General features: G+C 55.9%; 1 protein-coding gene across 1 annotated transcript in view; it reads right to left on the reverse strand.

Moving 5' to 3' along the window:
* SLC6A5 (solute carrier family 6 member 5) overlaps positions 1–22,492 on the reverse strand; it is a 55,889-nt gene extending 33,397 nt beyond the window's left edge. The window contains exons 1-6 of the mRNA XM_072793774.1: positions 22,070–22,492; positions 18,822–18,960; positions 16,088–16,219; positions 15,570–15,743; positions 6,591–6,732; positions 3,629–3,761 (exon numbers count right to left, since the gene is read on the reverse strand). Of these exons, the coding sequence (XP_072649875.1) occupies positions 3,629–3,761; positions 6,591–6,732; positions 15,570–15,743; positions 16,088–16,219; positions 18,822–18,960; positions 22,070–22,492 (1,143 nt within the window). The remainder of the gene's footprint in view (positions 1–3,628; positions 3,762–6,590; positions 6,733–15,569; positions 15,744–16,087; positions 16,220–18,821; positions 18,961–22,069) is intronic.
* Positions 22,493–25,845: the final 3,353 nt, after the last annotated feature.

Consider the following 25,845-nt stretch of genomic DNA (forward strand, 5'->3'; position numbering starts at 1 on the left):
CTCAGAAACGGCAGGCTGACAGTCTTCAGTCAGAAGGAGGAGGTCAGCCGTGCATTCACCTGGGCTTCCCAGCAGTGCTCCATGACCAATGCCCGCACACCCCAGGGCAAGACAATGAATTGGGACTATTTCTGGTGGCATCCCTCATTAAAAGAAAAAAAAAATTGATCGTTGATCCTTAGTTGGCAGCTGTTCTCAATGAAGCAGAATGATAAGTTAGCAGATCTAGAAGAAAAGTTTACCTGCTCAGGGCTCCTCAAGAGTTCCCATACTAGAAAGCCCGAGCACCAAGATTAAACCCTAAATCGATAGAAAGAACTAGGTATAACACTGTCCTGAAAAATCCTGGACTGGGAGACCTGGGTGGCTCCACCGTTTAGTGCCACCTTCAGCCCAGGGGGTGATCCTGGAGCCCCGGGATCGAGTCTCACATCGGGCTCCCTGCATGGAGCCTGCTTCTCCCCCTGCCTGTGTCTCTGCCTCTCTCTCTCTCTCTCTCTCTCTCTCTCTGTCTTTCATTAATAAATAAATAAAATATTTTTTAAAAATCCTGAACTAATAAAGCTAAGAGGGTCTTAGAGAACATTCAAGCTAACCTTTGAGTTTGTAGATGTGGAAAATGAGGCCCCAGTGCCCCCTGTGACTTGCCCACCTGGCAATGACAGCTGATGGTGGCAGAGATGGGGCAGGAATGCAAGGTGCTGGCTCCCAGTGGGGGGAGGACTCTTATCCTCCCCTCCCCCCCCATAAACGAGGACTCCGCAATTCTGTATTCCTAACAGCCCCTCCCATCCCGGGGAAAGGATATAAAGGATGTCGTAGGGGAAGGACATGAGGTTTTAAAGGGAAACAGATGGGGATCCCTGGGTGGGTCAGCGGTTTAGTGCCTGCCTTTGGCCCAGGGCATGATCCTGGAGACCTGGGATCGAGTCCCATGTCGGGCTCCCTGCGTGGAGCCTGCTTCTCCCTCTGCTTGTGTTTCTTCCTCCCTCTCTGTGTGTCTCTCATGAATGAATAAATAAAATCTTTTTTAAATAAATAAAGGGAAACAGACCTAGGTTCAAATGCCACCACTGCCGTGTGACCTCAGGCAGTTTACTCCACCTTGAGGAGTCTCACCTTCTCCGTCTCTAGAATGGGAATAAATATCCTTACCCCACAGGCTGCCGTGCAGACTGAATGAACCAACGCCTGAGCAGCAGTTAGCCCGGTGCCTGGTACACAGCGTTCAGCAGAGCCCATTTTCTCTCCCCATTTCCCCTCCAGAGCCACCGCTTCCAAGATGTCACAGTGGCGCAGTGCCCAGTCAACACACCCGTCATTCATAATCAGAAAAATGGGAAAAGCTAAAGCTAGCGCGGAGCTGACCACATGCCCGTACCGTATGTACCTGCATGACCTCAGGGAATCCTTAGAACAATCCTACGTGGTGCGTACTGATATCCCCAACTGACAGATGCAAACACTGAGGTCTGCGGGTGGAGTAGTTTGCGTCGTTTCACAATGAGAAAGTGGTAAAGGCAGGATTGGAACTCACGTAGACTAACTCCAGAGCCAGCAGGCCATCCCTCCCCAGGTCACCGACAGGGCTGCTGTTCTCTGTCCTTACCTGCCGCCTCCTCTCCTGCAGTCACCCCTCTAGCCTATCCTGCTAGAGACCTGCCTGGGTACTTCAACCACGGTTGAGGTTGCCCTGTCTCCATCTCGAGTTGTCAGCGACAGTCCTGCCAGGGGGATTTGTTTGAGCAAATACTTGGCCACTTGTGCTAAGCAAGCACGTGGCTGGCTTCCAAGCCACAGACGGCGAGGACCTCAGGCAGCGCAGGACACACGGGCCATTGTTGCAAGGGTCATGTCAGCATTTCCCCCATCGTCCTGCTGCCTTAGAATCATGGTTTGGTCTTAACCACTCATTCAGAGCCAACAGGCTCCTCAGGGGCTATCTGAGCCCAGCTCTCATTTTACAGAAGGGGAAACTGAGGCCAGAGAGAAAAACCGAGGGCAGCGCCCCCAGCAGGTGTTCAAACAGAGTAACATCGGAGCTTACGGCACTTTAGACGTCACCCAGCCGGATTGCCTTTGCTTCAGAAATGGGGGGAGTGAGGGTTTCTGCAATAGTGAGGCTAAGGAAAATTCGCTTTTCATTTTAGCAGAAAAACAAATAAAAGCTAAGAGCAGATCAGAGGCTCAGCCGGGTTTCATGGCCCAGGTGGAGAGGTCCCTACACAGCAAATGCCAGGGGAGGCCCCGGAGGACCAGAACCCAGCTCCTCACCCCCAGTCTGCTTCTCCCCCGACCGTCCGTGGTTAGAGGTGTACCACCCGCCTCCTGCAATCCTGACAAAGCTGCTGGAGCCCACAGCTCAAGTCCCTGTGGTTCCAGACTACAGAGAGCGCAGCAGAAAGACGTGATCAGAAGGCACCTGGGAGCATGTCCACGTCCCCGGGGACGAGAGCCTCACCTCTGTGGGGACGGGAGCCAGGTGTGGGCGCCCGGGAAGGGTGAAGCCTGCCTGGGAGGTGGCAGGTGGGAGGTGGGAGGTGGGAGGCACCCGTGTGCCCTGGAGGCCCGATCCGTCCAAAGTGGGTTGAGTGTGACCACAGTGAGCCCCGGCTGGGCCACCCAGACCCTCGGCAGGTCGGAGGCCCCCACCGTCAACTCGCGCTCCTTGGGCCCGAAAGACGTCTGGGGTCTCATCCCGGGCCATGCAAATGACCCTAGGGATGACTAAGTATTACGGCTGTCACCAAGCAACTGGTCAACTGTTGAACGGGGTGTTTCTAAAGCAGCAGGAAGCTGAGGGAAAACCGAGTGACCGTCGCAAGAATGAGCAGCACGTCAGGCGGTCCTCGGGCTCCTTCCTTCTGCGCCGGGCACTGGGCCGGGGGTGGCACTGCCACCGTCCACACGGCCAGCCGAGCGGCCACTCAGCAACCGCGGCCAGGATTTGCTCGACAGCAGGACTGTCGGGTGGGGGCTGCAAAAATGGTGTGAAAAGCCCAGAGCACGGGAGCAGGAGCGAGAGGAATCCACCTCATGATGCTGCTCTTTCTCCAGCTTCTCGGCAGAAGCACTAACTGACTGGGCAGCCAGACCAGGGGGCAAAAAGCCCCGGAGTTCTGGAGTCCGGGGAGGGACCGAGCCGTCGGAGGGGCCCCATCTGCTGAAGGAAGCCGGCCCCCGACGGGAGGGGAAGGAAACCCCCCTGACCCACACCATTCCCCGGGGCTCGGGGTGCCTCTGTCTCCTTGGGGCCCTCAAACGGCCCTGAAAGAAAGGTGTCATCATCCCATTCTACAGACGGCAGTGAAGTCACTCGTCAGGGACAGAACTGCCCGCCTGCATCCTGACTCTCTTCCCAGGGCTCTGCAGTGGCCCCAGGACACAACCACCCCGGGGGGGGGGGTGGTGCCTAGAGATTTGTTTTAGGTAAACGCAAGTGATGGGACCCCTGGGTGGCTCAGTGGCTGAGCATCTGCCTTCGGCTCAGGGTGTGATCCTGGGGTCCCAGGTTCGAGTCCTGCATCAGGGTCCCCATAGCGAGCCTGCGTCTCCCTCTGCCTGTGTCTCTCATGAATAAATAAATAATAAAACCTTTAAAAACAAAAACAAAACCACAAGTGCTTACTTTCCCTGAAGTCTTGATTCCTTTCGCCAGGGACGCGTACACAATCACCCAAGCCAGGAAGAGGCAGAAGGCCAGTGGCCACCTGATTTCCCCGGGATACTCAATTCCAGCAGAGATCTTCAGCACAAAGTACCTGAGAATTGGAAAGAGAGAGCAGGGAGGGGGAAGAAGGGGCAGGGAGGTGACAGTCTGCAGGCTGTGAGCTCCCCGCAGAGCCAGGAGCCCAGAATAAACCCCCAGCCTTCCCCGCCCTCCCGGTTAGGGACCCTCTGAGGTCAGGGTGAGGGATGCTCTGGTCCGGGTGCCAGCGCACTGCTGTCTGCAAAAAGGCCAGCTGGGTTTACCCGGTTCCTAATTACACACTGGGCAGCCCCCCGTGGCCCTGGGCAGCCTGTGAACAAGGCTAAGGCAGCTCCGCTGGCACCCCGAGCTGCCCCGGGCCGAGTGGAACCTGCCCCACAGCATTGGGGTCCTGACCCAGCCTGGCCAGCAGGCCCTGCCCAGGCTGACATCTTAACATAAGGAACTCTGACCTGTCAAGGACGATTTTTATGTATTTTCTGTAGTGTTCTACTCCTCAGGAGGACGCATTACAATCGTGTTTGTATAATTTTAAATTTAAGAAACAGGGACGCCTGGGTGGCTCAGCGGCTGAGCGGCTGCCTCCGGCTCAGGGCGTGACCCCGGGGTCCTGGGATCGAGTCCTGCATCGGGCTCCCTGCTTCTCCCTCTCCCTCTGCCCCCCACCCTGCTTGTGCTCCGTCTCACTCTCTCCAAATAAATAAATAAAATCTTTTAAAAATAATACTTTTTAAAAAAAATAAGATAAAAAACAGAGTCCCTACGCTAGATGACTAAAACTGCTGCTTGGTGCGTTAAGTCCAGGTCCCCAGGCCCACGCTGGCTGAGACGGAAACGCAGAGCTGGCTGGCCCTTGTTCAAGGAACGTGTTCAAAGACGAGGACCAGGCAGACGGAAGGGGGCTGTGGGTCCCCCGTGGGGGCTGCGGCAGCGGTGTGTCTGCTGAAGATGCCGTGGCCTGCCTGGCAGTAGCGGGTAGCCTGGCCGACAGCAGGCAGGCAGCCTCACTCCTGGGGACAGGAGGTCGCCGGAGGGACACTGAGTCGTGACTCAGACAATCCCTTCAGCTCTGCAACCATCAAGTCCCGCACCCCGGATGCCAGGGCCGCGCTTCAGGGCCACACTCCTTCCTGTCTCAACCCCTGGGGCAACCTGGACTCAAGAGCTGAGAAAGAGAGACCAAGGGTGGAATCGACCTGGGCTCCCAAACCTTAGGGACCAACGGAAAGGCCCTCCCCCAAGTCCACGCTCCCTATGTCGGCAAATCACTGAGGCAACAGTCCCACGGGGCCTTGGCCACGTCAAGGACGCCGTGCGGCAACAACGGGCCTCTCCAAAGGCTCCTTCTTGCAGATGACGGCTGGTCCCAGAGGATTAGTAGAGACCACCAAAAGCAGGTCCACAAATCACTCAAACCGCATGAATTAGGTGATCAGATTTCCTGTATCCACTAGGTGCAGCTCAGCCTCCCAGTCCTCAGGGTGAATCAAGACCCACTCTCACTGCTCCTACGTTATCTTCAAAAAAGAATTACGTCATCACTGAGCCTAACTCCCCCTTTGGTTCTGTTGCATGTACCCTCTGAGTACATATGGGGGAGAAAACCTGGAATAGGAATTAATGGCAATTGGGAGAACTAGTGAGGATGTTAATGACCACTTCTTACCATCTAAGTAGAGGCCACAAACCAGGGCCCCACTGACATGCGGATTTTACTTGAGCCCAGCGTTTTATTTGAATAGAGCTTGCCAACATGTAAAATAGGAGGGACACATAAAAATTTGGATTTTATTTCCAACTTCTCTTTTAAAACAGAAGCTCCAGGGATCCCTGGAGGGCTCAGCGGTTTGGTGCCTGCCTTTGGCCCAGGGCGTGGTCCTGGAGACCCGGGATCGAGTCCCACATCAGGCTCCCTGCATGGAGCCTGCTTCTCCCTCTGCCTGTGTCTCTTTCTCTGTGTCTCTCATGAATAAATAAATAAAATTTTAAAAAATAAAATAAAATAAAATAAAATAAAATAAAATGAAATAAAATAAAACAGAAGCTCCAGCAGCACTGGCCCACCGTCCTGCAAGACAGTGACCATTTAGAGGTGAGCATCCGCAGCCTCCCTCCCACATGGCAGACAGGCTCTGCAGCAGGCCACAGTCCCCACCATTCCCAATCGTCTTGTTGATACTTCAACACCTCCCTGCCAAGCCCCTGATCACACCTGAGTTTATAACCCCGACATAAAACTTAACTGGAGAACATTCCTTTTTTACCCTTCATTGAACAAAATCCACGTTCAGCGACCTTAAGAAATCATTCCATAAATGTTATTAAATCTTCCTATGGTGGCTGAGGATTTCCAAGCATTCCTGAACCTCAGTCCTCAAAGACTGGAGAAAATGGATGTGGAAAGTAAAAAAGTAAGGCAAAACTATAAAAAAAAAAAAAATAGTTCTTTAAATCATTGACTGTGACTTGTTTTCTTACTTTTTGCCTCACTTCCCTTCTCAAGCTCAGAGGGAAGAAAACAGGAACAAAAACATCTAGTTTACTGAAGGTCTGTTTCGACCACATTGGCCGAAGGCTCTGCAGTGTTCTGTCCCCAACATCGGGCGGGCGGGGGGGGACAGCCGCACCAGTTCTATTCCCAAGAGCGTGCAGTCACCTCCGCTCTCCAGAACCATGAGGAACAACGACCTGCTCTCAGAAGCCCCATCAGGGAAGAGACCTTCCTTCCAATCACTCAAGTCGGTAGGGAAGGTGCAGAGGGATGCAACCCATCCCTTGGGCCACCCACACGTCCAGACTACAGCTTGAAAATTCATTCATTCATTCACTGGGTTTCCCTTAGAAAGTTAAAAAAAAAAAAAAAAAAAAGATAAAATCTTACTTGAAATACTCTTCACTCCCGCTGACAAATGTCTTATTGGCCTGGCTGGTGAAGTTAACCATTGTCAAGTTGGGATAGGCAGTCATGCAGAAAGTTGAGTTCTTGATCTGTATTTTGGGATGGTCGCTGATGACACAGGAATCTGTTTGAGAGAGGAGGGAACAGAAGCCTGGAGAAATCTGTACACATCTGAAAATGTGTCCGGAAAATATACACCCGTCCCTCCCCAGCTACTGAAAAACAGGAGCTGAAAATACTTGCCGGATATTGGAGAGTAACTTTGGGAAAGTGTTAACCGAGCAAAGCCAGGATTATGCTTTATCTACGCCGGAGCCCCGGTACCCAGAGCAGCGCCTGGTCTTTGGAGCGCTCCCTACGTGGCCGGAGCCGTGCCGCCCATTTTCATGCGTTATCTCGTGTTCACGACAGCCCGGCATAGGGGCTATTCCCTCCTTTTTTTAAAAAATGAGGGAAAAGGCTCGAAGAGGTCAAGTAACTCGACTTGAATCACTCAGCCAATAAGGAAGAGAAGCGGGATTCAAACCCAGATCCTCATGACTCCACAGGAAACAAATGTCTTGCAGAAATGAATCTGCAACTGAAAGGTGAAAACTGGGGGCGCCAGGGTGGCTCAGGGGTTGAGCGTCTGCCTTCGGCCCAGGGCGCGACCCCGGGGTCCCGGGATCGAGTCCCGCATCGGGCTCCCCGCATGGAGCCTGCTTCTCCCTCTGCCTGTGTCTCTGCCTCTCTGTGTGTGTGTCTCTCGTGAATAAGTAAATAAAATCTTAAAAAAAAAAAAATAAAGAAATGTGAAAGCTGAAATCTGCGATCTGAAATTCAATCAGGCGTAAGCAAACCTGCCGAAGGACTACCGCCACAGAAAGCTTACGGAGTTCACCTTGAAGCCACACACACCCAGGGCTTTAAGATACATTCTGCACCTGCTTTCCACACACTCACACGGGGCAGCGGGGGCAGCGACCGTGCCACGTGCTTGCGAGCCTCCAACAACCCAGCACGGCGCGTCTCAGCTGGGGACGAATTTGTCCCCCAGAGGACCCTTGGCAATGTCTGGAGGCATTTCTAGCCATCGTATCTGGGGAACAGGGTACTACTGGCATCTAGTGGGTAGAGGCCACTGATGCTGCTAAATATCTTCCAATACACACAGGACAGCCCCGCACCCCAGAGAAATATCCGGTCAAAATATTCACAGTGTCAAGACTGAGAAGGCCTGACCTAGGCTGGGATGGGGGACAGGGGACTAACCACGTGGCTCTTAGTACGTCAGGCACGGTGCTGGACACTTTAACAAGGCTTATCTGCTGAAATCCTCATCAAATTATATTATTTGATGCGTATGTTATTATACTCTTTATTATTTTTTTTCACTTGATCTCACAACCCTGAGATCCTGACCTGAGCTGAAATCGAGAGTCAGATGCTCAACCGACTGAGCCACCCCAGGGCCCCTGCTGTGCTCATTTTAAATAGGAAGAAGCCAAAGTCTTTCTGACACTATTACGATGCTTTTCTGACAGCTTTATAAATACTGATCACTTGAGGATAGTGTAAGTAGAGTCCTCCAAGATACTATTTTACCCCCCAAAGATACTATTTTAGAGTGAAAAGTAACAGTAACGATGGCTGACACTTACAGGACACAGAGGAGCTACTGTCTAAGTGCTTTATAGGCACCAACTAATTAAGTCTGGCGTCACCTCTATGGGGTCGGTATTGCCACTGTCTAGGCCCAGATAAAGAAACTGAGGCACAGAGAAGAGCAGATGCTTGTCAAGCTCATGCAGCGAAACCAGGAGGCAAGCCAGCATTCTCTCTCTGGGAGCCACGCTCTTAGCCCCTCTGCTGCGAAGCAGAGAGCAGGGACCATAGACTCAAAACACCTTCAGAAGCCAGGTGGCGACACAATGAGGAAGGCATAAAACAGAGGGTAATCAGGGGACGTGGGGACCCCGGCAAACCAGAAAATGGTCCAGCCACCCAATGCCATGCCTTTTCCAGGTGTCCTGGCAAAAGACACAGAAAATGTGCATATTTACATATAACCTCTCCGTTTGAAAATGTTGGAAATAAGGCCAAATTATTGTTAAATGTCGTGGACCAAACCAAACAACAGCTACAAGAGAGCACACGGCCACGGGGATCTGTGCGTGGACCCCCAAGGCTCCCCGTCTGTGGAACAGCAACGTGGGTGAGACTATGGGTTCGGAGGCGCCTCGGCCCTGAGAGCTTAAGGGAGTTCCTTTACCTGCACAAGCCTCCGCTGATAGTAGGTGTATCTAGCTCGCAAGACGGCTGCAAAAGTCAAAGTAAGGGACATCTCCTGGATGAAAACAAATTCTCACAACGCCTAGAGCGCTGCTGGACTCATCCATTTTAGGCATAACTCAGCCACCAGTTAGACGTTTTTGTGGGGTGGGCATCTCTAGGCCGCAGCGCCCTCTCCTGCCATGCTACTGGCCATGTATCGCCCACGGCCTCCCACCCATTCCCCCCAAATATCCCATTACGTGGATAAAATCTTAAAAACAACAATTCTAAGAATCTCCCCCCTCTGATCAGCTCTTTAGGGTTTTCCACCGTGTTACTACTGACTTTCGGGGCCAGCTAACTGTTGCGGGAGCCGGCCCGGGCATTGCAGAAGGCTGGCAGCCCTGACCTCTGCCCAGCGGCAGGAGCACCCGCCCACCAGCTCCCCCATCCCGCTGGAGGACCTAGAGCACCTCCAAAGGTCATCCGGGGTCTCCGGAACTCCCCCGGGGCCAGGCACCCCTGCTCTTAGCGTCCTCCCCATGGTACCCTCTCATTCAGTATCCTCTTGGGCAGTCTAACCAAGTACCCGAGCTCCGGGGGTCCCCCTCACAGCTGTCAAACCCCGATGGAGGGAGGCGCCCCCAGCCGCCCAAGGAAGCCGACAAGGGACGGGCAGCTCCGGTCCCTGTACCTGAGCCTCCGTTACTTCCTGTCCTCCCGCGTCCCCTCGCCCCGAAATTGCCACTGCTCCCCCCCCCCACATCGCTTCTTCCAGAGCTGCTGCCCTGGGTCACGAGGGCCACCTACCCTGGGGGCTCCGGGAGCACCTAGACACCCCAGGGAGCAGCTTGGGGTGCATCTAGACCCCCCACTCCGGGAGCGGCTCTGGGCGCACCTAGACCCCCACCCCGGGAGCGGCTCAGGGCACACCTGGACCCCCACCCCGGGAGCGGCTCAGGGCGCACCTAGACCCCCACCCTGGGAGCAACTCTGGGCGCACCTACACCCCCACCCCGAGAGCGGCTTGGGGAGCACCTGGACCCCCACCCTGGGAGCGGCTCGGGGCGCACCTAGACCCCCACCCCGGGAGCGGCTCGGGGCGCACCTAGACCTCCCTCTCCCAGAGAGAGGCTCCACGTGCATCCGTCCCCCAGGACCGTTCGGGCGCCCCTAGGTCCCCGCTGATCGCACCTTTCCCACGGCTCGGCCGGGGGCGCCCTGCAGTTCCCCTTCCCACCGCTGGGCGGCAGGCGCGTCCTTCCCCGCGGCCCCGCGACCGGGAACAAAGCACAGCGCCGGGGCTCGGGGCTCGCGCCCTCCTGGGGGCTGTTTGGGGGGGGGGGAGGAGGGGTCTGTCCTCGGGCAATTCCCAAGGAATGAAGGCGCACGAAGACTGGGGAGAAAAGGGACCATTTAGTTCAAGTTCTCGTGACAGTCAAAGCCGTCCCCGAAACGCTATTTAGGTGACGCCTGTGCGGGTGACCCAGGCCGCCCTCGGGGCTCCTCTGTCGGGCGCCGCCACTGTCCGCAGAGGGCAGGGCTGAGGCCCCTGGGAACGCGGGCTCCCCTGCAGCCTCCGCCTCCACCGCCCAGGTGTGCTGCGAGCCCAGCATCTGTCTCCCTGGGGACCTGCGAGCCCAGCATCTCCCTGGGGACCTGCAAGCCCAGTGTCTCCCCCAGGGACCCACGAGCCCAGCATCTGTCTCCCCGGGGACCTGCGAGCCCAGCATCTCCCCCAGGGACCTGCGAGCCCAGCATCTGTCTCCCCGGGGACCTGCGAGCCCAGCATCTCCCCCAGGGACCCGCGAGCCCAGCGTCTCCCTGGGGACCTGCAAGCCCAGCGTCTCCCTGGGGACCTGCAAGCCCAGTGTCTCCCCCAGGGACCCACAAGCCCAGCATCTGTCTCCCCGGGGACCTGCGAGCCCAGCATCTCCCCCGGGGACCTGGGAGCCCAGCGTCTCCCCAGGGACCTGCAAGCCCAGTGTCTCCCCTGGGACCTGCAAGCCCAGCATCTGTCTCCCTGGGGACCTGCAAGCCCAGCATCTGTCTCCCCAGGAACCTGGGAGCCCAGCGTCTCCCCTGGGACCTGCAAGCCCAGTGTCTCCCCCAGGGACCTGGGAGCCCAGCATCTCCCCTGGGACCTGCGAGCCCAGTGTCTCCCCAGGGACCTGCGAGCAAGTGCTGGGCAGCTTACGGGGCCCGGGCTCCCGAGAGGGAGTTGGCCTCCAGAGCAGTAGGACCCCCACAATGCTGAGCCCGCCATGGGACAGCCCCCTCCCTGCTATGACCCACGGTCACTACTCTGCACCGTGCAATGCCTCCCGCGGAGACCAGCGGCCTGCCATCACAGGTAGGGCCAGTACTGCAGAGAGAGAGACCAAGCCCGGACATTATTGGGGGGGGACACTGCACTAGGGAAAGGGAGGATTTTTTTCTCCATTTCCCAAACCAGCCTCTCTCAGAATGGCCATTTGGGAAAGAGGCTGTAATACCCACTGTCTGAATTCCTGACTTGTCCGCCAGAGCAGTGGGGCCTAAAGCTGTCTGTGCTCTGCGAGTCAGACTGTCATCACTGTCCTAGGTCACCCGAGGGCCCCGGAGGACCAGTACTTCCACAAGGGATAGCCTGGCCCCCCCGGACGGAGCACAGTGCTGGGCAGAGAGCACAGCGAAGAAAAGGCGGAGGGGCTTGCAAAGGAGAGACAGCCTGACACTTGCCTGACAATTGACACCTTGCTTAAAAAAAAAATAAAAGCCTTAAAGCACTTGCTAAAAATGAGATAAAAATCTATCCAGCCTGCCCATAAGCTCCCAAGGAATAACCAGGGTGAAAAATGTCCACTGTTTCTCTCTGCTCAGAGCTTGCATAGTTTTATGGTCTGCACCAGTCGACGAGGAGCTGAGCTGTGGAACACTGAGTGTACAGGCTGCTCTGCCTTTAGTGCTTCCCGGGTTATTGTGAGCCAGACTGGAAACTTCACAAAACCAGGAGCACCCCCGCCACGTACCTGGCCCAGTCAACATGCCCAGCTTGCTTCAAAAAGAATACACACACACACACACACACACACACATACGTGTGTGCATATATATGCCTATACGTATACACACTCTGACTATAAAATAAATAGGCATCTGTTCACAGAAAATGTAGAAAAGAAAATATGGTCCCAAATCTGTGTACTCGGATGTATATGGTCCCAAAATCTTTTGGGCATTTGGGTGAGGATTTCATGTTTGACGAAATAGTCACACTTAATGACTACAGAATAGTCACCCTATGGTTGCACTATGAACTGTTAGAACCATGGGATTCTTCAATAATTGTTTGATTTTTGGTTAAGTGTTTCTAGTGTTTTCCAAGAGACTGTAGATGTGGCTGTAAAGAACAATCATGTATAACCCTTGTCTGTCTCTGATTTTCTCCCCCATAAGATCTCAGCTACAAATAGGGAATACATGGACCCATGGGTCCCTCTGCACGGTGATGGAGCAGAACCTGCTGGACCATGGACTCTTCAGGAACCCTCAAGAAGCAGAAAATCAGGGGTCATGACGCCTAAATCTTAGTGCTGGTTCTATCTTTCGATACAGCCTGACACTTCCACTCTCAGGACCTTCAAGTTCACTTTCTCACCTGCAAAGTAGTAAGTAATCACGACCCGGCCCCTTGGGACTCAGAGGGCTCTTATTAGGAACAGCAGAGACATCATTCAGGAAGCTGCTTTGTAGGCTGGGGAGTGTTTAGCATGGTGCTTTAGGTCCACGGAAGGCAAGCAACTTGGGTTCAAATCCCCAGTCTAGGGGCACCTGGGTGACTCAGTGATTGAGCATCTACCTTGGGCTCAGGGCCTGATCCTGGGGTCCTAGGATCAAGTCCCACATCAGGCTCCCTGCAGAGAGTCTGCTTCTCCCTCTGCCTGTGTCTCTGCCTCTCTGTGTGTCTCTCATGAATAAATAAATAAAATAAAATAAAAAAGAACCCTAGCTTTAAAAAAAAAAAATCCCCAATCTAGGGGCAGCTGGGTGGCTCAGTGGTTGAGTGTCTGCCTTGGGCTCAGGTCATGATCCCGGGGCCCAGAGATCGAGTCCCACATCAGGCTCCCTGCTTGGAGCCTGCTTCTCTCTCTGCCTGTGTCTCTGCCTCTCTCTGTGTGTCTTTCACGATTAAATAAATAAAATCATTAAAAAAATCCCAGGTCTATCATAGAGCTAGCTCTATGACCTTGAACTCCAGTTTTTTCACCTATAAAATGAAATAATAGCAGCCATGTGTTGGTTTGTTGTACGTTGGTAATATGAGTAAAAGGGTTAGTCACTATGGTGCTTGGTGTGTAGAAAGGGTTGCTAGCTATTATCATTAAGTGTGAAGGCGCTACAGAAATATTAGTGGATATTGTTGGCTGAAGAGGATGTTGTTTCTGCACTACCGCACCCCTGGAGGACAGCTGCAGGACACCCATCACCGCCGCTCACGTGGTTCCTGATGGAAGTCCCCAGGGACACTCCCCTCGGAGCCTGAACCCAGCCAGCAGCCCTCCTCCAGGAGGAAGTCCTTTGAAAAGTGACTTTCCTCCCGGGCACAATCTGGGAAGGACAAGCAAGGCTCTAGGATGACCTTGAGGTTATCGCTGCATTCGAGATCCTACATTCCGGAAAATGTTCTAGGAAACCATTCCAGCAGCTAATTGTTGGTGGTGAATCTGTGAACAGCCACGGTGGCAACGGTGCAGAGGTGACCACGGGGCTGGCAGGGCCACAAGGTGGGCACTCCATTCCAAAAACGGTTGAGGGCATCCTCATGAAGGCGTGTGGGCCGACTCCAGACTAGTAGTTCTTTGGCTCCTGGGGAACAGGAAAACTACAGATCCCTAGACTGCGTCCCCAGATCGTCTGATTTAATTGGTTTGACGTGGACCCTAAGGGATGTTTTGATCTGTCGGTGCCCCCAGATGCTCCTGGTGTGTGGCAGCTTGGCTGAGAACCGCTGCCCTAACCCACGAACCCATCCACATGGAGACCGTACAGATGAGAACACTGAGGCCCAGAGAGTCGAAGCGACACTCACGCTTGGTCACACCGTCAGTGAGCCAACACCTGGGAACCTCCACAAATCCCCACCCCCTGCTCCCGAGCACCTCCAGGTACACAGGGTTGGAACTTACTGGGCACATGTCTTTATAGTTTTAGCTCTTCTTCAGTCTAATTCAAAACCTCTCTCAGGGGCACCCCGGGTGGCTCAGTGGTTGAGCGTCTGCCCTCAGCCCAGGGCGTGATCCTGGGGTCCCGGGATCGAGTCCCGCATCGGGCTCCCTGCGTGGAGCCTGCTTCTCCCTCTGCCTGTGTCTCTGCCTCTCTCTGTGCGTCTCTCATGAATAAATAAATAAAGTCTTTAAAACAAAACAAAACAAGAAACCCTCTCTCAGGTGGAGGTTGGTCACGGGGTGGATGTCATAAACGTGTGTAAAAATACTCCAGGGAACATTAGTGCTTTAGGGATGTGCATGTCCCTGGGGCTGTGGGAGGCAAGAATTAATCTTTCTCTCTTAATACACTCAAAGGGTTAAATAACACCCTCGCTCTGCAATGTGCTGGCGAGGAGGGCAAAGGAGCTGGTTCGGGGCCAACACAAGAGCCAACCACGCGGAGATCGCAGCATTCTGACCGCAGCACAGCCTGAGCTTAAGGGGAAGAACAGATCCACTGGGAAAACACCAACCACTTGCTTACTGGCACCCAGTGAAACGACCTGACACCACAGGTGACGGAGGCACCTCAATTTAGAGAGGGACCCCTGGGTGGCTCAGCAGTTTAGCGCCTGCCTTCGGCTCAGGTCATGACCCTGGAGACCCGGGATCGAGTCCCACATCGGGCTCCCTCCACGGGGCCTGCTTTTCCCTCTGCCTGTGTCTCTCTCTCTCTCTCTCTCTCTCTCTCTCTCTCTCTCGTGAATAAATAAAATCTTAAAAAAAAAAATAGGGCGCCCATGTGCTTTGTTTCTTGTTTTATGGCAATCCGGCAAAGTAGGTAGGATAAGGAATACTGTCACATCTACTTTACATGCTGACCCAGAGAGAGAAGTGACCCGCCCCAGACCCATGGACTGTCAGGGGCCGGGTGTCATTTAGACCAGAAGGCCTTGCCCACAAGTCTGCCCTGCTCCTCCTCGCTCTCACCTGCTCACCTTCCATCCAGCAAGCTGACAGCTCCCCGCAAGCCCTCAAGTCCCAAGGGGGACTTCAGGTCTGAACAACCCTCCGTGACCACCCGCGAAGACGTCCCCATTTCTAGGTACTACATTGCGCACGTTTCGATCAGAGATCTTCCCGTCCAGTATCTGTCCTCAGACACACCTCATTGCACTGAGCAGTGTCCAGGGAAGTGTGGACCGAGGATCACAAGCATTACCTCTCCTAGGCTCTAAGACCCCCCTGCTTTCAAACCGTACCCTGCGTATGAACCACACTGCCCACAGACCTTGCGAAAAGGCGGATTTCCCAACCCCACCCAAATCTAATGTATCACACTATCGGGTGGGCCCGTAAATCTGCATTTTTAACACACCCCTGTTAGTCATGAGCAAACAAAATTTTGATTACTCCTCCTCTGAGCCATGAGCTCTCGAAATGTTAGAACTAAGTACATGTGGTTTCAATAGTTTCGATCTCTACGCCCGGCACTTAACGTAGGTATATCCGGACTTACCTAACAAAAGTTTGGTTTTATCTTTGCATTCTGGTGTGTTCCAAGGGTTGTTGCAGGAGCCCCAGGGCAGCACAGACACAAAGGAGGCAAACAGGTAGAAAAGTGTGTAGCAGATAATCACATTGTAGTAGATGGCTATCAGGACCGAGATGATCAGCATTGCGATGCCACAGCCTGCGGAAGCAAAATTGCCAGGGATTGAGTCATCCCACCCCAAATCCTAGGGAATTCTTACAGCCGGGCAACAGGTGGGGAGCTAGGTGCTGGCTCTCTTTTACAGATGGATACACTAACAGTGGAGCGGACTGTCTCTCAAGGACCCTTGAGGCATTCTGCTAGCAACAGAGCAATGCCAGGGGCAATCAGAGGGATCCCAGAGGTGGAACTGATCAAATAAAGGAAACCCTGAATTCTGCAGTTCACAAAAGCAGCCCTCCCTCCCTCCCCCCTTCTGGAGGATGCCAGGTGCCAGAGAGAGCAGGATAGGGTTGAGAAGGCTGAAGGCAGGGTGGACTCACCTTGTAGGGCCGGGATGGCCTTCCACACAGACACTGGCCCCTGGCTGGCAAACTGGCCCAGTGACACTTCGAGGAAGAAGATGGGTAACCCAGCCAGAGCCAGCATCATCAGGTAGGGGATGAGGAAAGCACCTTGGGAAGAGAGAATGGGAAGTGAGAGCCCTGGGAGACCAAGGCTGGCCTGGCCCACACTCGCCCTCTAGGGTGCGAGCTGGCCCCCCCCCTTGTTTTCCAGGAAACCTTTGTATTTCGGCTCAGCCACAGGTACCCCCTCCTCTACCAAGCGTGAGCGCCCTGCAAACACATTTTTGCAATTCGCCACTGGATGCATCACTAGGGGTTGTGTGCTGCCTGAGTTTTATCCTTTGCTCTTCTTATTATAGCATTTCAATGCCCCCAGATTGTCTTAGGCATTCAACAGATCCACACCTTTGACTCACTGCCAGAGCCAGATCTGGTGTCGTCTCCTCGACATCTCTACCCTCCAAGGACCTAACATCTGCTGCGGTAGGTTCTAGGAGCCCTTCTGTGCAATGACCCCAGTTACCTGCACACCTCCTGCCAACCGGTGCTGGTCCCCTCTGCCAGACAAGTGGTCAGAATCTCTCCCCGCCACCGCCACCGCAGCCTCCACGCACTTCTCAACTTCCTTCTCCACATAAAAGTCCCTTCTGTCCTTCAAGGTCAACTCAATGCTTCCTCCTCCAAGAAGCTCCAAGAAGTCTCTCTAGTCGGTCCTCCCACAATACCTTCCCCAGGCACTGAGCACTTGGCAATATTTACTGGGTGTCTCATCTAGGCTGGGAGCCCCCTGAGGTCGTCAACCCTTCATCTCTTTATTCCCCGTCCCCCAACCAGGACGGTAGCAGTCGGGAGGCCTCCACACACTGCTGGAGGTCCTCTGGGGTTCTTTCCCTTCAATGATTCTTTCAGGTGGTTTGGGAGGGCTTTGGGGGAACAGCCGTCATCTCTGAAAGGACTTGGACCAGGAAGACAGTTGGTCAGAGCCAAGTGAGGCACTAGGGAGGCCAGAGCCCAGAACACTGTGCTCCACGGAAGGAAAAGCTGGTTTTTCTCTGGTCCCCTCTTTCTGCTCACCCTTCTTCCAGCTTCCTGTCCGGCAGAAGACCCTTTCCCATCTGGGCCTCTCCAGGCAAGGAAGGCCCAGCAGCAGCCCCCAGCTGAAGGAGAGTAAAACCAGGGGTCCTGCTCTAGCCTCTCCAGAGGGGGTTTTTGAGATAGACGTGCATCATGCCATCCTTCTCTTGTGCTCCTGAGGGCTGCTGCAGGCCCGGGAGCCGCAGTGCGGAAAAGCCCGCCTCCCCCTCCCTCCTGGCGGCTCCTTCAGGAGCTCCTGGAACTGCTGGGCCAGGCGAAGACACACACTTTGCAGATCCCTGCGGGAGGAGCAAACCTCTGGCAGTTTCAGGGGCTGAACTCCCCTGGCTGAAGCTCCCTCCCTAGCCCCATCTTGTGTCCCGGGGGCTCCCTGTCACTGGATGCCTTATTATAGCATCTCGGCCCACTTCCTGCACCCCGGACTCTTGCAGAAAACCAAGTGGAAACCCAGCTGGGGAGCCTATATTTGTGTGGCCAGCGTACACGTTCTTCCATTTCCAGGGCATCTCTGATTGCAAATAAGCTTCAGTCCTCATAAGTACTTGTCAACGTGTCCTAATTTGGAATTGTAGAGGAGAAGGCTTATTTTTCTGTTTCAATCATCCCATGGTGCAGCACCTGTCTACTGTCTGGAGCCCACCCAAGGAAAAACAAAAAATAAACACCCTAACCTGATGGGGTGAGGGTCTCTTTGGCCCTGGGAGGGAGTCCCCTAGTTGTAACTTCCTACTCCTAGAGGGGAACTTGTCAGTTTGGGCAGTACGGGGGAAGAAGCCTCAAGGTGGAGAGGGCAGGCAAGGCGGACCCTGAATGTGCTAGGCCCCTCCTCCTTGGTGGGTACATAAGGGGTACAGCGGATTCTAGAGGCCTGGCAGCTAGTGCGTGCCCACCTGGCATCCTCACCATTTCAGAAATGGTTTTCCTTCAAAAGCAGCTTCTTCCACCCAGTTGAGACAAATGAAACGAAAACTGTTTTGTTTTTGTTTTTGTTTTTTTGTCAAATGATTTGGCTAAAGTCAAAAGATGTCCTGCCTGTGCCCAAGAGGATGTATGTGCGTGGGCACCTCTGAGAGGCTGTTGAAAGTACAACCCCCAGCTCCTCTCCACTCACCCCTGTGTTCGCCTGCAGCCTTCATCTTGCATGATTCGAATACTCATTCCCAGAGTCTCCTCTGTAGGCTCAGATTTCCAGGTTATAACCTTAACCCATCCTTAATTCGGTGTCCAGGACCCCACAGCTGCTGCGGCTAAGGTGCACAGAGTGTGCTGCTACCAGAACACTGTCAGCTAAATTAGAGTTTGAACTCCCCTGTGTCAATGGTCACTTGGCTCAGGACCCAGCAGTCCCCCAAGCCGGATGGAGGGCTGGGATCACGGAGGCGAGCCTCTCCCCAGAGCTCCATCTCCTGATAAAACCCCCTGGATCTAGTGCCAACCGGATCCAGTGGCTCCTGCCCTCTGGCTTAGCACTGATGCCTCCCGGGGATGGGGCTGGAGCGCGAGGAGGCTGCTCTGCGCCTCCCCTCCCAGCCCATTCCCGGGGCTCTGGGCGCCTCCCCAACCCGCAGGTGCCCACCCCGACGCGCCGCAGGCGGAAAGACCGGAAAAGCCGTACCTCCCCCGTTCTGGAAGGCCAGGTAGGGAAACCTCCAGACATTGCCCAGCCCCACTGCGTACCCCACCATGGACAGGATGAAGTCCAGTTTGCTGGACCAGTTCCCTCGGGCCTTATTCTCATCCCCTTGCTCGTCCTCCTGGGGGCGGAAAAGCACATTGTCGGATAACAGCCCCGGGGTCGGTCGGCAAGCAGGCCCCATTCCGCCCCTCCCCCCTGCTGAGGGTCTTTCCGAGCAAGCAGGCCCCCATTATCCAACCGAGGATGCATTGGCAAGCAGGACCCCAACTCTGAAGAGAAGATGCATCTACAAGCAGGGCCCTCACCCCTCAACCCTGCACCGAGAGTGTTTCAGCAAGCAGGCTCCCAATGGTGATCTGAAGATTCCTCTTCAACAGACCCCTCAAGCCCTCCTTCCCGAACCCTGCAGTCAGGGCACACCAGCAAGCAGCTTCCCCCAAACCTCGAACCTGGTGGTTGATTGCAAGCAGGTCCCTCCAACCCCAACCCCTGACCACGACTTCAGTTGGCAAGCAGCCCCCCAATATCATGCCTAGAACCCCCCAGCAAGCAGATTCCTAACCAACCCCTCCCTCCCCCAAAACCCTCAACACACCCCTTCCTCCGCCCTTTCTCCCTCTGGAGCCTGCTAGGCCAGAGATAGAGCTGCAACGCCTGAAGCCAGCCAGAGCCCCTGCCTCACGTTCTCTGCCAAAGCCTACAGGAAACTGCCTGCTGGGCTAATTTAAGGGGGGCACCTCCCAACGCCAGGGAGAGGGAAACGGGCAGGAGGGAGAGGTGGGTGCGGGTCTGAACTCCAGCACCGGCTAATCCCAGGCAGGCCACTTGCTCTCTCTGAGGCTCTGTGCTCCCCTCCATAAAACGAGGGGCTTAGAATAACTATCCTCCGAGGCACCTTCCAGCTCCAGCAGTCCGTGGACACTGGAGGCCCAGCTCTCCACGTTCACCCTCAGACGCTCTCCTAGGGGCAGGCCCTGCTTCTGGAATGCCTCACTACTAAGCAGAGACGGATGGGGGGGAAGCCACTTGAAATAAATTCAGAACGTTCAGGACACCCGGACACCACATAAAGGTTCCAGGGACCCAAGTCACTGCCGGGCTTCCACCTGCCTCTGTCGTACTTCATTTCCTATTATAGCAACTTGCTAGCCTCACGCTGTTCCCCAGCCTGTGCACGGGGTGAAGGAGCTGTCAGGAGAGGAGGAAGTCTCTGGAAGAGAGGAGGGCCGAGGTAGGTGTCAGAAAGGCAAGAACCGGAAAAAAAAAAAAAAAAAAACCGGGCAGAGCTGAAAATAGGCAAATGCAGGGCTTCACGGGCTCTGAGCGTCTTCAACACCCGCCCAGCGCTCCTCTGCAGGCCCGGCCCCTCCGGCCCCACCCACCCTGATGCCTCCCGGGCCGAAAGGGTGGGAGTTCCAGCTGCTTTTGCCGCAGTGCGGAGGGTAAGCAAGGCGTTTGAAATCATTTTCTGCCTCCACCTGGGGTCACGCTGTGGGGCACATGCTGTCAGGGGCAGCTCCAGCCTGCAGACAAATGCTCCAGAAGGGGACTCCAAAACCAGGGGCAAGTGGGAAAGCCTAAGTGTACGTTCATTTCCAGTTATTATTCTATCAGCTGGGCTCTTGCTTTGTGGGCCCGTGGAGGGGTGTGTGTGTGTGTGTGTGTGTGTGTGCAAACACGGACTATAAACAGAAGGGCTGTATCCACCTGAAATCTCCTGCAGGCAGGTGTTTGGTTTCAGCCCCTCACCCCCGGATTACTGGATACCTGCCTAGCCCCCAAACCCAGGGAAGGGACGGAGACTGCAAAAAGACCGGGATTGGGAAGGGAAGAGCTAAAGCAGGGGAGGCAGGCGGAGGGAGGAAGAGATCTTCGGCAGGAGGATTGGAGGGAGTTGGAAACAGGCAAGAGGACAAGTGGGAGAGGGTAACGGTAACCGGTAATGGTTGCCTTATTCCTAACCCAGGATTGGGGTTTGCTCTGTGGGTTTTTCATGCCTCTGGTTGAGTGTAAAGGATCAACCCCAGAGGTAGGTGCAGGTTTGTGGGGGCATGGAGCTTATTCAGTTGAGATAGGTGCCCTTAAACACACACACACACACACACACCCCAAAATATGCAAAGTTATGATGACAGTATTAGGGACTGACTGGGTTTGAGAAGAATCCTGAGGCTTCAGAAGTAGCTTCGTGAGAACCCACTTCTCATCCAGAGTTCTCATGTGACGACTGGTAACTCTAAGTGAAAAGGCTGCAGTCCTTAAACTGTTATTGCCTTCTGTGGAGTGTTCCTGGTATCTATTGTTTATTTTTTTTAAATATATATATATATATATTTTTTTTAAGTAGGCTTGGCCAAGCATGGAGCCCAACCCGGGGCTTGAACTTAGGACCCCGAGATCAGGATCTGAACTGAGATCAAGAGTCAGAGGCTCGGGATCCCTGGGTGGCGCAGCGGTTTGGCGCCTGCCTTTGGCCCAGGGCGCGATCCTGGAGACCCGGGATCGAATCCCACATCAGGCTCCCGGTGCATGGAGCCTGCTTCTCCCTCTGCCTATGTCTCTGCCTCTCTCTCTGTGACTATCATAAATAAATAAAAAAAAAATTAAAAAAAAAAAAAGAGTCAGAGGCTCAACTGACATAGCCTTTTTAGTTTTTTGTGTTTTTTAATTTAATTAAGGGAGGGGTAGCCTGGGCGGCTCAGCGGTTTAAGCAGCTGTCTTTGGCCCAGGGCGTGATCCTGGGGTCCCGGGATCGAGTCCACGTCCGGCTCCCTGCGTGGAGCCTGCTTCTCCCTCTGCCTATGCCTCTCCCTCTCTCTCTGTCTCTCATGAATAAATAAATAAAATCTTTTAAAAAATAATTAAGGGAAAACACCTTAAAGAAAAGGCTCATAGATGAAAGGAGGGGGGGGTCCTGTTTTCCTACACCTATGGGTCTCCACTGCTCACGGAGGCTGCACCCCATCTCCGAGGCCACCGAGGCTGGGAGGCGCAGCAGGCAGGGCAGCTCCCCAGTTCTCCGCCTCCCCGGCAGGGTCACTGCAGCCCTCGCGCCCGCACCGGGGACCCCAGCGCAGAGCGAGCTTCCGAAGCCCCGCAGCTGCCTCCCGCATCCATTACCTGGCACTGCCAACCGGTCTCCCCATCAGCACACGTGCACCCGCCGCGGCCCGGCTGCCTCGAGCCCCCGGGGAGCCGGAGGGCGCGGCCTGAGCGCACCCGCTTACCTGGGCGGCCGCGGAGGCCACGCTGCCCGGGAGCACGGACGTGATGCCATCCGTGCCCAGCACCACGGCGCTCTGGCTCATGTTCACCCAGCCCCCGGCCGGGGTGCTGTTGCGCTCCAGGGTGCCCTTGCCCACGCTCGCGGCGGCATCCCCCTCGGGGCCGCGCAGGGCCGGGATCCTACACTGCAGGGCGTCGCCGGGCCCCGCGCCCCCGGCCGTGCAGGCCCCCGCTCCCGGCCGCTCGGCCTCACGGGCTCGCGCGTCAGGGGACTGGAAAGTTGGGGCGCCGGTGGAAGCCGACCTGGGCACACGCGGCGGCGGCGCGGCGGCGGGCAGCTCCTGCTCCGGGCTGGTCCGGGGCGCGCGCGGGCTCTCCAGGGGCCCCGGCGCCGCCCCCAGGCTGCTGGCGGGTCGTTTACTCATTTCCTCGGGGGCACCGCAGTCCTGGTCCTGCAAACACAAGGGGAAGTTCGTGCACACACACACACACACACACACACACGCATGCATGCACGCACACAAGTAGAACATAACGAAGTCACGGCTGCTGCAAAAATACCTGTGCCTGCATATACCGACGTTCACCACTCAGGTCCAGACACAGGATCTAGGGAATAACCTGGAAGGTGGATTTTTTTTTTTCTTCTCCAAGAGCTATTTCTCAATTGCCCGTCTTGCCAATAACCAGATGGCATAAAGCGGTTAATATTCTCCTCCCCTGATGGTGAGGAAACTAAGAAAAGAGACAGAAATGTGCATTTTTTGTTTTTGTTTTGTTTTTTGTTTTTTGGAGGGGGGAAGAAGAAAGAGAGTGGGAATAGCCCTACAGCCGCCGTGAGCTCCTGGCCCTCTTTGGATTTCACATCACGGCTGTAGGGTGCCCACTTCCCCATCACCACTGTAGAAAGATTCTTTAATTTTCCGCCCCATTTCCTTTGTCATTCAATAATGCACATTGCTGCTTTTTTTTTTTTTTTCTTTTATAAGCTATAGGCAAGCTGTGGCCGCAAAGCTGATGCCCTGGCACCTGCGAGTGTTTCGGGCCAAAACGGTTGTGCGAATCCCCGCTCGCTCGAAATCCATTCCCGCCCTCCAGGTAGCAAAGGCAGGGGTAAGGATCGCGATCAAAACAAGGAGAACCCCACAACCACCATAATAAACCGGACGCACAGCACAAGATAGTAACCAGGTTCGCTCTCCTACGCGACCTATGTTCACCTCCGGATTCTCGGGTTTGTCAGAGAACACGCAAAGTTTTAAAATTCTCCTCCTCCCTCCGGTAACTAATCACAGGAGTCTAATGTCCTTCATGCCCCTCCACCTGCTTGGGGGCCAAGACTCAGGGCTCCTTTTCCCTCGCTTTTTCTCAATTGGGTTTCAGATGAAGAGAAATGCCGGCAGTGGTTTTTCTGTCTGCTTTCTCTCCTCGTGTCATTTTTCAGGGCTTCCTGAATATCACCACCACCGGTCACGATTACACCGCAAGAATAATCGTATCACCTTCACCTCAACCGCGCGCCTCTAACCGGTCTTTCCTAAATGCACAGATCAGGACAATTGGTTTGCACCGAGTCTAAGTCCCTTGGCTCCAGCAAGCGCTGATCTCGTAGCCCTGGGCCTCGGGGCGGCTGGCCTCAGCAGGGCACCTGGCTGTCGCCCGAGGACGGTGCCCAGGATCGCCGTCAGGACAGCCCTCGGGTGGCCACAGCCTCAGAAACCTCCTGCCCACCTCGGGTGATGCGCAGAGAGCCAACACCCAGGGCTCCGACCTTCCTCCGAAACGCACAGCCCGCTTCCGAAAGGAGCACCCTAAAGGACCCTGCCCTCCCTCCACCCGCAGCTCCCTCTCCTTTTAAAAGAACAAAAGCGACCACTCACCATGTCTGTCTGGCGCGGGCGACGGATGGAGCGGGCCGCGAGTGAACCCAGCCTTGGTGACACCGGGCTTGGCTCCGGCAGGCGGGTTCTATATCTCCTTGGGAGAGGCCAGGTTTGCGTCAGTGCAAAGCAAGGTGCCCTTCGGTTGACATTTTCTTGATAATACAAGTTTGATAAATCATTACCCCCCCCCCACCTTGGATTCCAGTTTTAAAGGGACAACGGCCGAGAGTCGGCCAGCCTGTCGTCCCTGCGGCGGGAGGGGGCTGCGTGTTCGGGGTGACTCATGTGGGTCTGATTACTAAACCGGAGCCGGCGGGAGGGGACGACAGAAGTTTGCCTCCTCCTAATTAAGGCAAACATGGGAGGGACACGTCCCACTGCACCCAAGGCGAGGCGCCGCCGCCAACAGAGCGGATTGGGCTGTGCGCTGGGAGAGGGGAAGGAATTAAATCACTGTCAAGCTTCCAGTCTTCCTCTCCTCTAGATCCCGCAGCTGCCTCTGCGACCTGCAGGCAGCGGGTTCCACAATATCACCCCGAGACCCAGGCCCTGCGATGGCCCGGGCTGCGCGGCCTTCATCCCGGAGGGTGTCCCCCGCCCCTGCACCTGCAGACTTCAGACCCTCACAGCCCTACCCTGCACACGACCAGTGTCCGAGGACGGTTAGCCAGCCCTCCCAGAAAACTGGGGGCTTTGCTTAGGAATCGAGGAATCGAGGTCTAATCTTTGGCTTCCTGGTTCGTCTCTGTTCACACACACACACGCACACACGCACACACATTCTGAGGACACTTACAACTGTGCTCCTATTTTTATGTTTAGGCTCCTCTGAAAACCCTTTCAAGAAATAAAGAAGAAATCATTTGCAGCAGTGCCCTCGTTGTTAGGTCACTTTCAAAGCCGCAGGGCAGCCGCTCTGTCGTCGCGGGCCTCCCAGCAGGGGCCCGGCACAGCGGCAGGACGCGGGAGCGCAAGGCCCGAGGCCTGCGGGTGGCGGCCCCGAGCACCGCGGCGGGGCTGGGCGGCGGGACGGCCTGGGAGGACGGAGGTGCGGGGGCGCTGCGGGGCGGGGGGCGGCCCGAGATTGAACCCGGCTTTCCCGCGAGCACAGAGCGCTGGCTGCCCTCCGCGGGGAGGGACGCGGCGTTACCGAGGACGTGCGGTTTGGGGACTAAACGGGGATTCGTGATAACGCGCGTGTCCCCGCTCCGTTCGGGCTGGCCTCGGTCGGGGGGGCCCAGGCCTCCGCGGGGGGACCGAGGAAGGCAGGGCCGGGGGGAGGGTCCCCGCGCGGCAGGAGGTCGCCCGGGGCGCTGGGGGCCTCCGCTGCCTCGGCTCCCTCCGCCGCTCCCCGAGCGCCGCCAGCTGGGCCCCGGTGCGCTCGGGCGGCTGGAGCGGAGGCCCCCGACGCCGCGGGGTTCGGGCTGCTTGGGTGGAGGTCGGGGCTCGCGTTCATGGAGCGCTCAGCACCGACCCCCGTGCAGGGGCTTCCCGCGGGCTCCGGGCTGGCTCGGGAACAGCTCTGGGGACCTCCCAGGTCTCTGCGCCAGAAGCTCCCGGCCCCGAGGTGCAGACGTGCTTTGGAGCCCCGGGAAGGCCCGCAGCCCCCCCCAAGGACCCGCGGGGGCGTCGCGGGGTCCCCGAGGCCGCTCCGCGGGAAGCAGGACACGGAGGGCGCGGGAGGGCTCACGGGGCGGCGGGGCCCCAAGCCCGGGGGGGGGGGGCGGAGGGGGAGGCCGAGGGAGCCCAGCGCGCTTCTTCCGAGACGCGCCCCAGCTTCCGAGAAGCCGCAGCGGGCGCGGGAGGGCAAGGCCGGGCTGACGGCCCCCGCCTCGGCCCCCCCCCCCCCCGCGGCCCCGGACACGCGCGCACCAAGGCCGGTCACGACTCGGAAA

The sequence above is a fragment of the Canis lupus genome, chromosome 23 (assembly GCF_048164855.1).
Source record: "Canis lupus baileyi chromosome 23, mCanLup2.hap1, whole genome shotgun sequence".
In the NCBI taxonomy this organism is placed as follows: Eukaryota; Metazoa; Chordata; class Mammalia; order Carnivora; family Canidae; genus Canis; species Canis lupus.